Source organism: Enhydra lutris, unplaced genomic scaffold (assembly GCF_002288905.1).
Source record: "Enhydra lutris kenyoni isolate GAN:26980312 unplaced genomic scaffold, ASM228890v2 scaffoldscaffold18, whole genome shotgun sequence".
Taxonomy (NCBI): Eukaryota; Metazoa; Chordata; class Mammalia; order Carnivora; family Mustelidae; genus Enhydra; species Enhydra lutris.
The window spans coordinates 19,720,793-19,734,280 of record NW_019154102.1 but is presented as its reverse complement, the minus strand read 5'-3'; the positions used below and the strand labels follow the sequence as shown (position 1 = coordinate 19,734,280).

General features: G+C 42.6%; 1 protein-coding gene across 1 annotated transcript; it reads left to right on the top strand.

Moving 5' to 3' along the window:
- Nucleotides 1-1,694: 1,694 nt before the first annotated feature.
- LOC111148125 (gastrokine 2) lies at nt 1,695-9,753 on the top strand. Its single transcript, XM_022504543.1, has 6 exons — nt 1,695-2,080; nt 4,093-4,143; nt 4,592-4,729; nt 7,264-7,374; nt 8,003-8,159; nt 9,506-9,753. The coding sequence occupies exons 1-6, from the start codon at nt 2,069-2,071 to the stop codon at nt 9,586-9,588; spliced, it is 552 nt and encodes a 183-aa protein (XP_022360251.1). The 5' UTR covers nt 1,695-2,068; the 3' UTR covers nt 9,589-9,753.
- The last annotated feature ends 3,735 nt before the right edge of the window (nt 9,754-13,488 follow it).

Sequence of the window (13,488 nt, the reverse complement as noted above, 5' to 3'; positions counted from 1 at the left end):
AAAAAGAACAAGAGATTATGAGACAAAATAGCAGAAGCATAACAGCATGTAACTGGAAAAGAACAAATCAGGAACATTGTAACTGTGTTGCTAGCGGGTTTCACCTCAGTGACAGTGGAGGTGGGAAGACAATGGAATAGCATCTTTATTTTTTTAAAAAATATTTTATTTATTTATTTGACACAGAGAGAGATCACAAGTAGGCAGAGAGGCTGTCAGAGGGAGAGGGGGAAGCAGGCTCCCGGCCGAGCAGAAAGCCCGATGTGGGGCTTGATCCCAGGATCCTGAGATCATGACCTGAGCCAAAGGCAGAGGCTTTACCCACTGAGCCACCTAGGCGCCCAGAAATAGCATCTTTAAAGTGATAGAAGGAAAATACCTGTCGATCTATAACTCCTATTCCAAAGTGAGGGGAAAATAAAAACATTTTCAGACATAATAAGAAATTAAAACCCAGTGGCTCCCAATAAAAGAACTACAAAAGATATACTTAAACCAAAAGAAAATAAAGTTTTTGGGATATAAAAAATAAGAATTAGCCCCCAAATTGATAAAATATTTGAACAAATTTAATGATCTATTGATGGGAGACTTGAGTATTTTTGTGCTATTTTAAAGGCGAAAGTAAAACACTGTCCAAATACAACAATAGGGGGCTGGGAAAGATGCTCAGTGATGACTCCAAGATGACTGAGTTCTTTGTTTCTGTTGAGTTCAAAATACAGGACTCCTTTTGGGTTTGTAGATGATGGGAATAATTAAGGATGTAAGCTAAAATCTCAAAGTTAGAACTAATGATAAAAAAGTCAAAATGTCCCGGAAATAGAAGGGAAAGAAAGAGAATGCAGAATTTTTATCAATACAAAGAAGGCAGACAGCAAGAGGAAGAAATGCGAAGGGTGTAATACCTCTGTCTGCCCTCATGTCTGCAGGTGTGGGAGCTGGCTTGCTTTTTGGGGTCTTGGGAGCCAGATATGGGAGAACGTTTGCAGATGTGCTATAAAACTGGAGTTCTTCTTGCTGCCAGTATCTCAAAACGGCTTAATAAAGCAGCACATTTTTCATCCACCCAGCTGACCAGCCAGGGGAGGGGAATTCCAGGAAACTAGGTAACCCCCAAACTGCCCAATGTCTGCTTTTTAAAAGTCTCATATTTTAAGCCACTAGTCAGGAAGTCATTCCGGCTGTAGAACAAGGACATCGCTTGTGTTCCTTCTGTGCTTACCATAGCGATTCTCAATGGTTAACAAATTTGCCATTGACAGGTAATGTTTATTTTTATATTTCCCTGCCTTCTGAATTCATGATCCCACTGTAGCCCTAGCCAAACATTTTTGAGTGTGGTATTATAAAAATTACACAAATTCAACTGTATCCCATTTTTTTTTAATCTGAGAAATTTTCAGTGCCCTTCAGGATAACCAGAGATGTATAACTCATAGTTTTTATGGAGTTATGGGCAATGCTTAACGTAAACATGTGGTTAACTCTGGTAATTGGGCGGAGTGCTCTCTAGATCTTGTTTCTCATGAGTCTCTGGAAATTGGAAGTGACTTTAACAGGGAGAAGAAATTAAGTCATAGGAGTCCCCTAGCCACTGTGTTTCCTCTAGTCTTACGTCCATCCTTCAGGCAGAAGAATTCAAAATACAGCGCACACATGAAAAGACACCGAAAACCCAGTTCAAGTCTGAAGGGAGGACTTTACCATCAGGGGCAGATAGTAGGACTTGTTTGTCTATAAGATGCTGGTGTAGAACAAGCATCTTATAATATTTTTAAAGGGTGGAAATTGAAATCTTGACTGCAATGTTACACAGATAAGCAAGGAATATTTACTGAGTGACCAAGTGGCAGATTTTTATTACTGACTAATGAACTTTATTGATATCAGGTTATGCGGCTGTGTCTCAATCCTGATAAAGGAGTTTGCTGGGGTTTGTCAGAGATAGGGACATAGCCTTTTCAATGTAATTGTTCTGGAAAGAGATGTCCACACCTTAAAGCTAATATAAAGGGTTGGAGTTGCACCGGCAGTCTCGTTTGGCACCTTCTTCCCGTCAGGCAAAATGAAAGTCCTTGTGAGTATTTTTTTATGCTTCTTTATATTCTTGTGGTGGCTCTTAGAGAAAATGCTCAAATCCAATATGCCTTGGATTTCAGAAGTCTTAGATGAACACTGTGCATGCTTCTAAGCTTCTGTGGTTGAATTAAATAATGTCTTCGGCAACGATAGTGTTAAATATGAGCTTGGATATTTATCGGTCCATTGTCTATTTTCCAAGACATTTACTTAAAAAAATGCAAAGAAAACATTTTGGAAATATCTAGAGAATTTTAATTTGGAGAATTCTTAATAATAATTCCTTACTATCATGAGCTTGAGAAGGAATGTAGGCATTTTGGGACAACTTCATTTACTATTTAAAAGAGAAGGGGCAACTTTTATTGAAAAAAATAATAGCAGCTGTCATTTTCTGAGTGCATATGAGATCCTATGCTGAATATAAATACTTTGATTTATTCACCTCAAGAATTCTGTGAGCTGAGCAGTATTACCCCCATCCTATGGATGAGGAGACTGAGGCACAGAGGAATGTGATTTTCCCATTCCAGTAAATATAAGGTTTAGACTTGAAATGTACCCATCTTCGGCCCCACTGGCAGGAGCAATCACGGCACAGCGTTCCTGCTGTGCAATCTCTCCTCCTCCGGATCCCAGTCCTGACCCCAGTCTCCCATGGTTCCACTCTGCACTGCTCCATGAGCAGAGGTCTATGTTTTGACCTAGAATGGAACTCCTTCCCCCAGTGATCTATCCTTTATCCTCATTTAGCTGGTGATGGAGAAAGCAAAATGATAAGTTTCTTCCCATCAGGTGTTCAAGATTGTTGGCTTAAAGAGTTCCATCTCCAAGGGTCTCTTCATTTTCCAAGAGGAGATCTTTTGCTGAAACCTAATCCTGTAACCCTGGTGTATTAAACACGGTGTTGGGCGGGTGGTTATTCGGGGGGCGGGGACACTTCCTGAGCTCTCTCTAATTGTATTACTATGGTGGTCAGTCCTCCACCCAACTGTTCAAACCTCTGTATTAGACCCATTTAAATAGAATAGAGAAGAGTGTCAGAGGTTACAGGAGCTGGCCTGGAGTCAGAGAAGGCACGTGGCTGGGCGAGTAGGCAGGTTGGAGATCTGCATGCTGGTCTTTGTCAGACACTCCTCCCCAGTCATCAGAAGAGAAATGTTACTGGTGATTGTTAGGAAAGTAAAAAAATCCTCCTGACAGGTCTTAAAAATACTTGCCTTCCTGCAGACCTCCTTCATGAGCGGCTTGCAATGGCAGTGGCGTACATGGTAGTGTTCAGAAAAGAGAACGCAAAACTGGGTCTCTTTTGAATAAAACTGGGTCTCTTATCCATTGGATAAGACTCTTCACACAACTGCAGCAAAATGTCAGCATTGCGTCAGTGTCAGTCTCATGGTCCATCAGCCTAACATTTGTCTGAGGGCATCACTAAGGAGAATATAGAGGCTTTCCTTGATGTCAGCCTTGAAAGTTTGCCATGCCTCCAAGTATCCTATTTTCATAGTTTCCCTTGGGAATCCATTGTATCTCATCACCACGAATCCCACTGTAATTTACCCTCTTGGTCTCAAGGGAATTTGATACTTTTTTTTTTTTTTTTAACCATAAGACACAACTTCACTTCTGTCATCCACATCCACTGTGAGTCACACCAGGGTGTTCTCGGAGTAAAAGGAGTCCTTCCTCACTGTTCACCTACTCCAAGTTGTATCTGGCATAAGAACTCTTGTTGCCTACAAGCTTATGATGTTGGGAAGGGTCAGGGATGGGGCATAAAGGTAGAACCTGGTGTCTGACAAATAGCATGAAGTCAGCAAACACCTGTCTAATGAAGGAATGTGTGTTTCGCATCTGGGAGATGGACTGTTGACTGCCCATGACCACCCACCTGTCTCTCTAAGTGTATATTTTCTGAGATACTTGTGCTTGTCCTGTCCAGTGTCTCCATAAGTCCCCATCCTTAATGACTGCCCTATAGAGAATGGATGCAACTGGTCTGTTTTTTAGGTGGTGTTTCTGGTGTTGGCCATCTTTGGGACACAATCTCATGGATATGAGGTAAGTTGGTTTCCTTTGGACTTTAAACCCTGCAGTTACTGGCAGAGGAAAAGGAAGATACAAGATCATCTATGTGGAGCACGGTAGAGAGCCCATATGCCCTATTTGGGATGGCATCCCAGAAATAACCAATAATGGAAATGATAAGTTTGGTTATTTCTTTCCAAACTGCAATCCTTTAAAAAAAAATGCAACCCATTGCTTTACAATGTGGTCACTTTCATTTCTTCTGTGATGTTATTGCTTCTCTTGTATATAATATAGTAAACCATGAAGAAGAGCTTCACATTCTTATTTAGCATGGTTTTTGGTCTGGGATGCCAGGGAGGAGGTTTCAGACTTCAGTCTCTTGCTCACAACAAGTGGAGGGCTTCATTTGGTTGGAAGGGTTGTCTTTCCAGTGCATAGGACTTATGGAAAAACCATTATGTCTTTGTTGTTAATCTAGGTTTATAACATCATCAGCCCAAGCAACAATGGTGGCAATCTTCAGGAGACAGTGACAATCGACAATCAAAAAAATATTGCCATCATTAACATCCATACAGGTTCATGCTCCTCTACCACGATTTTTGACTATAAACATGTAAGCCACAAAGGAATTTTTATATTCTTCAAGACTCACTGGGTTTCTAAAGGGTGAAGGGGCAGCCATTTACTATGCATTTGAATTCCAAGAACTATCCTTGCAATTCTTCCAGAATTCCCTTACTTTTGCTTTTCTCTTTTTAAGTTTTTTAAAGATTTTTAAAATTTATTTGTTTGACAGAAAAAAAGAGATCACAAGTAGGCAGAGAGGCAGGCAGAGAGAGAGGGGGAAGCAGGCTCCCCGCTGAGCAGAGAGCTCGATGTGGGGCTCGATCCCAGGACCCTGGGATCATGACCTGAGCTGAAGGCAAAGGCTTTAACCCACTGAGCCACCCAGGAGCCCTGCTTATCCCCCCCGCCTTTTTTTTTTTTTAAAAAGGGAGATTTTATTTATTTATTTTAGAGAGAAAGAGAGAGAGGGTGTGTGTGTGTTTGAGGAGAGGGAGGGGCAGAGAGTGAGGGAGAGAGAGAACCTCAAGCAGACTCTGAGCTGGGCTCAGATTCAGGCTGGGGGCTCGATAACATGACCATGAGATCATGACCTGAGCTGAAAGCAGGAGTGGGACACTTAACTGACTGAGCCACCTAGGTTTCCCAAACAAAACCACTTCTAAGAAAAATGTGTAACAGGCAACATACACATCTGTTTGATCTTTTGAGGTGGTAATTGGAGCATCATGATAATTGCCTCACTACAGGCTCAGACAGTGTCTAGAAGAGGGGACTAAAACCCAGAGCATAGCCTGGCACACAGGCTTTCAAAAATATTGGCTGAATGAATAAATGAATGAATTAGGGCTTCTAATAGAAAAACTCATGCAGAAAAAGAGCGATTATGGAATAAACAATCATAGAATAGCAGAAATCCAGAACAACTATACCTCTTCAACTATGTCAGTAGGATATGCAATAAATCATACTTCTTCTGGAAGAAGGAAAGTGTGTTAATCCAAACTCTTTACAAGTTTCAGTTACTTAACTGAAGCTATTAACAATAAATCTCAGAAACCTGCTTAGAAAAGTTATTGGGTCCTTTATCCATTTATTTGTTTGTTTTCTATCCATTCCATCTGATCAGGAGGCTGCTTTTACCATGGGACAGAGCTATGTACTGTGGTTATAAGTATGTCACAGTCCATCTCACTGGGCATTTGAATGTACTTTTTGTCTCCTTTTCTTGTAGGAACCTCCTCACATGTCTCCTCCCCATTGGCATTGGGAGTTCTAGGACACATCTGAAAACACAAAAGTTTTGAAAGATACAGTTTTAAAGGAATTTGTACTGAAATCGTTTTTTAAAGCAGATTTCAGGGAAATCCCCCAAGTGTCTTTAAAAAACAAAACAAAACAAAAAAAAAAAAAAACAAAAAAAAACCAGAGCGGTGAGGACGCGGTTTAAGCCCCTTCCACGGCCATCAGGTTTTGCCTCGGGCTATTTTTGAATTTTAGGAACTGGCAATTTGTGAGAATTGAAAAATGGGAACTAGAAGTGGGTTTGTATGACATACAGCCTCACAGACTGTATAATTATTTGGGTCTCTGTAGAGAAAATTCCATTCGGGGTGAAGGTGAGGTGGCCTCCGGTTTCGTCTGGCTCCTGGGCTTCCCCTACCATTGCTATTTCTATACCACCTTCCTCCAACCCAGCCTCTCCAGCCTGCTTGGGTTTGAGATGGAGAAAGGAGGGAGAGAAGATGGTAAAGGAGAGAAGAATGGATGAAATGTGTGTGTGTGTTGGCAGGGAGGGGGAGCATGCCACACGAAGGAGAGTTTCTCAAGCAGCACTGTCCAGCAGAAATTTCTACAACGCTGGAAATGCTCTATATCTGTATTTTCCAACAGACAAGCTACTGGCTGCTTGTGGCTACAGGGCACGTGAATTGTGTGACAGAGGAAGTGCATTTTAAATTTTACTTAATTTGAATTTAAATTTAAATAGCACATGTGGCTGGGAGTGAACATATTGGAAAGCACAGTTCTAAAGAATACTATATTTACCCCAAATTAAGGAAAAGGCAGAACGAAATCAATAGAAAGAGAGACAGGGGCGCCTGGGTGGCTCAGGTGTTAAGCATCTGCCTTCAGCTCAGGTCATGGTCCCAGGGTCCTGGGATCGAGTCCCATATCAGGCTCCCTGCTTGGCAGGAAGCCTGCTTCTCCCTCTCCCACTCCTCCTGCTTGTGTTCCCTCTCTCGCTGTGTCAAGTAAATAAATAAAATCTTAAAAAAAGAAAGAAAGAAAGAAGGAAACAGACAGCTGCTGCTTCTTAATTGTTCAAACCTGACACTACAGGCCCTGGTTGCAAAACATGAGAAGTGGGGCACAGATTGTGGGTTTGTACAACCTCAGAGATAGAAACAACAAGCCAAAAAGTAAACCTATGATGAAAAGAAGGCGAATGGGTAGCGAAAAATGGTCACGTGCCCTCACTGCGCATGTTCAAGGCTTTCCTCAGTGAGGCTCAAATGTCCTCCCCACCAGTTGGGAACCGGGGAGCCAGGCAGGCCAGTAACTGTGTTATTCCTGCCCCAGGGCTACATCGCATCCCGGCTGCTCTCCCGAAGAGCTTGCTACATCCTGAAGATGGACCATAAGGCGATCCCTGCTCTAGACAAACTAGAACGATACATCTATGAGAAACAGGTGATTCTGCAGTACCCTTCCCCATTCCCCGTTCCTTTGCCCAGGAAAATGGGTGCCTACAGAGGAAAGAAGAGAGTAAGGGGAACAATCATAATATTACATCTTACCATGGTTATGCACTCTCCACCCCTTAAAGTGTTTTCTTCTTTACTGATTTTGCTTAGCTTGATTTCTACCATCCAGCCCCCAATTCGAGAACTTATCATAAATTCCAGTGTTTTTCTGTAAAACACTGAACAGTAGGGCTCTTAGAAATAGCGACTGGCAGAAAAACGAGTGAAGTCATATTAGTCCACAACACAAAGGTGCAAAGAAACAACACAGGACAGCGAGAATAAACAAATACAGTGCAAGGCTTGGAACGTGGTGTTGCATTCCCCCCGTAACTTCCCATCTGTGTCCCCTGTGCCATGGGAGTCACCCTCCCTGGGTTTCACTGCCACCAAGAGGGATATAGCTTTGGTAATATCGAGGCTTCCCTGCAGACCAAGTGCTCAGAAGGAGATGGCGTCCTGAGCATTGCTGATGGGCTTCTGCTTCATAGTATGAAAAAGAAAAAGCTTAGAATAAGGGACATCAGGTTAGGTCAACCTGCTTCATCCTATCCCCCTCTCCACTGCTGTTCTAGGCTGTGAAGAACATGTACTCTGACAAATACTTCTGGGTCAAATACAGCCCCCTGCAGTCCTTAATCATCGACATAGACTGGTTCCTGATCGGTTCCCCAATCAGGCATCTCTGCAGTCACATCCCTCTGTACAAGGGGGAAGTGGTTGAGAAGATAGGTGAGTACTGAAATATTCCTTCCCCAGACATTTCCTGGAAGCTTCCCCGTGTGGGCCATTCTGCTCGGGGTTGTGTGAAATACAGGTAGACGTGAAACATGGCTCATTTTGGTTGAGTTCGGGAATGAAACACCTACAGTGTGTGGCAATCGTGCTAAATATGAGGGAGAGCGAGCAATGAATGAAACTCTGCCCTAAGGAACACGCCCTCTGGTGGAGAAGTTGATGGGTTAACACAGAGGATGAAATTTTCAGATGTCCTGGGTGCCAGGGGAAAACTTGTTGGATTTCTTCCTGTGCTTCGCGCTGATGGGTGTTAATGATACAGGATTGTACACTTGAAAGTTGCTGAGAGGAGATCCTAAGCATTCTTACCACGCAGCACACACAGGAAAGAATTACCTACGTTAACTGTGTGCAGTGACGGATGTGTTCTCTCGATCTTGGTAATCATTCTACAAATGTGTGTGGATATCAAATCAGCACGGTGTACACTTGAAATGTATACAAATCCACTTGTCAATTATTCTTCAAAAAAGTTTTAAAAGCTATTTTCAGAATGAGTCTAAGGAAGAACAAGCAAAGTGCACTGATTGACAAGGAAAAAAAGCCCTGAGTGGTCCAGCTAGCATATATCATTGCAGTCATCACTGGTATTTTTATACAAAATTTCCAATATGGGAGAGTAGCCAGAGGGAAAGAGGGGCCAGGCTGCAGATGGCGAATGCAACAAGATAAATTACCCAGAGTAGTGGAAGAAGGTAAGAGGCAAAAGAAAATAATGAACATTTATCACATTTTTACTGTCTAGAAAAAATTTTTTAAGATATTTTTCTTTTAGCAGGGTCATTAGTACTTACGACTAAAAGCACACAGGCAGGTCACCCATGCAGAATGTCAAAGCATTAATCAAATAGAGCCATACAGCACTTCTAGAAGTTGTCAGTCTTTTTTTTTTTTTTTTAACATTTTATTTAATTACTTGAGAGAGAGCACACAAGAGTGTTGGGGGAGGGGCAGATGGAGAGGGAGAAGCAGAACCCTCCACTGAGCAGGGAGCCCAAGAAGGGAGAGGGCTCCATCCCAGGAACCTGGGATCACCACCTGAGCCCAAGGCAGCCGCTTAACCGACTTGAGTCACCCAGGGGCCCCCAGGACTTGTCAGTCTTATTTAAGCTAACGCATCATTATCCTTTGCAATACAAGGGTAGCTAAAAACTTGGGTAACAGAGAATTACATTATGTAATTACATTACGTCAAGACATTAACAAGAAGGCATGGGTCTGCTGCATTCTAATAATGTATTTCTCAACGCTCCTTCTTCACAAATTTGTCCCTTTTTCAGAAAACGTCAGTACTCGCTCCTGCTCCAAGACTGGATTCCTGGGCATCTTTGGATTCTCCATCTGCGCAAGCGTGAGCGCTTAAGCCCCCCAACTCCCGCCCCCACCACCCTGTGTCGTCTTTTCTAAGACACGCGCCTTTGTTTTCCACTCAGCAGCCAAATTAAGTTCTTTCCCAATGCCCCAACTAATATTGAGACTCAGTGGTAAAACATAAATCCTGTATCTACAGATCTCTGGGTGTTTGCTTTTTTTTTTTTTTTTTTTTTTGTAAACAAAAAAGGGAAGCCAAACCATGCTGATGTCAAATGTAGAAGGCAAGAATTTCCCAGGATTCCAAGTGAAGCACATAAGGTGTGAAACTTCCCAGATGATGAAACTGAGTCATTACAGGGTGGCCAGCGGGATGCAAGTGTCCGTCTTGCCTCCATCAGACCAGCTGCCCATCTGTCCGCCAAAATGAAGGGGATTCAGAGCACACTTGTCTTGATGAGTACTGAGAAATGTATAGAATTGTTGAATCATGACCATTGTACCCCTGAAGCTATTATAACACTGTACTTTAATTATACTCGACTAAGAAAATAATAAAATAAAACTCCGATTAAAAATAAAACAAAACCAATTCCTTGCGCACTCTGGGAGAAGCAGGTGGTGGCCTCCCCCTGCTGAAGGGGGTGGAGTTTGGTGTTCTCTCAGCAGGTGATGGAAACTATCCCCTCTGACAAGGCGCCCAGTCTGGAAGGCCAGTCACATGCCTTTTAGAAAATGCCTTTTAGTTCATCGAGGCACTAGCCTCAACTTAATAAGTACTATTATAATATATTTTGTCTTGGACTGAGGGGAGAGGTTATGGGGGAACACCCATCCCCCAGAGAAAGATGAACCTTCCTGAAGATCTTGACAGGAGTGAGAAACTAACTGGGAACGCCAAGTTAATATAAAAAAAGGAAAGCAATTTCCAGTATTCCAAATAAATTGTGTAATGTGGGCACAGTCCCAGATTATACAGCTGGCTCTCTTGTGGACTGGTCAGCTAGGTGCAAAGTCAGAACACAGAGGAATGCCTTTAACAAGAATTTCTTCTATCAGAAATTCTCTCCTCTTCCTAACACTGTACATCTACTTCATAATAACCATTCATAAATATATTTAAAACACTTAACCATGTGCTCAGTACTGGGACAGGTATGCTGGCAAAACTACCGTTGTCAAGGAAATGATTTTCTTGTTGGGGAAGTGAGATATTTACATGAAAACATTTGCTTGCGACAGTAAAGAGTATCTAAGAACATGCCAACTGAGTAGTAGAGTGTACGAACTGGGACCTTGGTGTTAGCAAGTGATGGAACCCAAAATCAAATTAACTGAGGCAAGAAGGGTGGAATTTATTGTCTCCTCTTGCTGTAGAAAGATAGGGATATTCTGGTCTCGGGTGGCTATACCTAGGTGCCTGAAGGTGGCCAAACTCTTCTCCCACTCCAGACTCTCAGCTTCAGAATCTTATGTCAGCTTTCTCTGAGAGGATGGAAACACCACCACCGTGCACCCCAAGTTCCCCATTTTCCCAGCATCCTCATCAGAGAGGAAGGGACTCCTCTTCATTCTAATCTCAATTAGTTTTAATTTACAAATCTTTGGAAAGGCGCCAGATTGAATCACCTGGGGCACATTCTTATTCCCTGTGGCCAAGACTGGTCAGAGGTGACGGAGTGCTATGATTGGCGACCTCCTTTGGAATTTACTGCTTAGAGCTGTGTTATCCTTATTAATTTTTACAATGTGAGTCCCATTTTTTAAAGCAGAATTTAGAATTCTGCTTTTTCCTGACTCTGCTTTCATTAAGTCAGTTAATCCTGCTCAGTATCATACTGAATACCTATTAGATGCACCAGGAGGAGTGGGCCAGCCCATGTCTAGAAGGAATGTGTCCACATGGAAGTTATGAGGGAACTGGGGCACCATTAAACTTTCTTCAGAAGGAGCTTCTTCTGGGAGATTCAAGGTGCTTGGAAGGGAAAGGGAAGGGAAGATTCAAACTGCTTCCATTTTTTGTATGCCTTGAGATATTTTCTAATCTTCCCTTTGACTTCTTTTTGACCCAGTTGTTAGTCAAGAGTGTGTTGTTTCATTTCCATCTACTTGTGAGTTTTCCTGTCTTCCTTCTGTTAGTGATTTCTAGTTTCACTCCACTGGGTTGGAAAAGGTACTTGGAATGATTCTTAAATGTGTTAAGACTTGCTGTGTAGCCTAATATTTGATCCCTCCTGGAGAATGTTCCACGTGAGCTTGAGAAGAATCTGCATTCTGTTGTTGTTGGATGGAGTGTTCTGTATAGGTCTGCAAGATCCGTTTGGTCTATAGCGTAATTCAAGCCTGCTGTCATCTTATTGATTTTCTGTCTGGATGATCTAACCATTATCGAAAGCGGAGTATCAAAGTTTCCTGCTATCTTTGAACTGCTACCCATTTCTGTCTTCAGATCTCCCCAGGTTTATATTTTATAATTAGGTTCTCTGATGTTGAGTGCACATATATTTATAATTGTTATATCCTCCTGGTGAATTGACCCTTTTATCATTATGTAATGACCTTCTTTTCTCTTGTGACAATTTTTGACTCAAAGTCTACTTTGTCTGATACAAGTACAGCCACCTTTACTCTATTTTAGGTGCAATCTGCATGGAATATCTTTGTCCATCCCTTCGTCTCTAGCTTATGCGTTCCCTTAAATCTAAAGCGAGCCTTATAGACTGTATATGATTGGATTTTTTTTTTTGGACCCACTTATCTACCCTGTATTTTTTTATTGGGATATCAGCTCTGTTAAGTCCCTGTACACCCAAGCATCTACCTTCTCTCGGCCATCACAAAGGAGGGGCGAGTCTGGACCCAACACAACAAAGCATCAAGGATGGTAGCAGAGCTGATCTTGCTACTAGCGCTGGTCTGAGAGGGCAGGCGTGGCCCAGGACACGAATGTCCCAAAGGGGGTTCTGTAAGAGTCATGGTAAGTCTTGTAGTGGGGGTTCTTACTTCCTGTGACGTTTCGTTCTTCCGAGTAAGTGAAACGTCCTATAGACTCATTTGGTCATCTTGAGGTAAAACCAAATGCAATTTGTTTATTCAGAACTCCCCAGGATTTGAGTATGTGAGCCCAAACAAATACTTTATTTTGCAAATTCTTTGCTTAGACAATGGTTTGAATGAGTCTAAGCGTCAGTTAATCCAAACGTAATAAATATAAATTGGTGAACTGACAAAAATATGGAGACTTCTAGCTTCTGATAATGACGAATTAGCCTGTATCAGACATAACAATGACAAAGCTGGGCAAAACAGTGATGAAATAAGTGTTTGAAGGCACTGGAGAGTGACCCAAACCTAAAGAGGTAAGACCTTTGAAAGAAATGTTCATCGTCTATAGTTGATCAGAGTTTTCCAATATTACGTGAGAAAAAAATCCACGGAGGACTCATTCCCCGCTTTGTCCCTATTCCCCAGCCCCGCTTTCCTGCTGACACAACCTCTTCGTTCAAGTGGCGGCTAAAGCGCAGCCAGGAGGACTGAGACTGAAAGGCCAAGGCTACATCCATCTTGTTTCCCTTAAGAAGATAAGGTAGGGTTGGCTTCCTCAGTCTGTGACTGGTCTTTGGGTAGCCGAACGACCTCAGCTCTGGTCAAGGAGATCTAAGTGGGAGTTTGATAAATGAGACTTCCAAGAAGGGTCTTTCCTTCCCTACAGAAGGACAGACTGCGTGGGCACGCAAGCCTGCCCTTTGCTCTCTCCTCGTATTCTTCCTTCGGTGCAGACATGACGCTGATGCCGGGGGGCACATCTGCTGTTTGGGGACCACCAGGCAACAATCCTGGAGAGGAACGGTTCAGGAAAGAGAGAGCGAGAGCAGCTGATTGCATCATTCTAGAGCAGCTCCAGCTGGGACCATCTTTCCCCGGATTCATCAGATACAGAGCAATGGCTGTC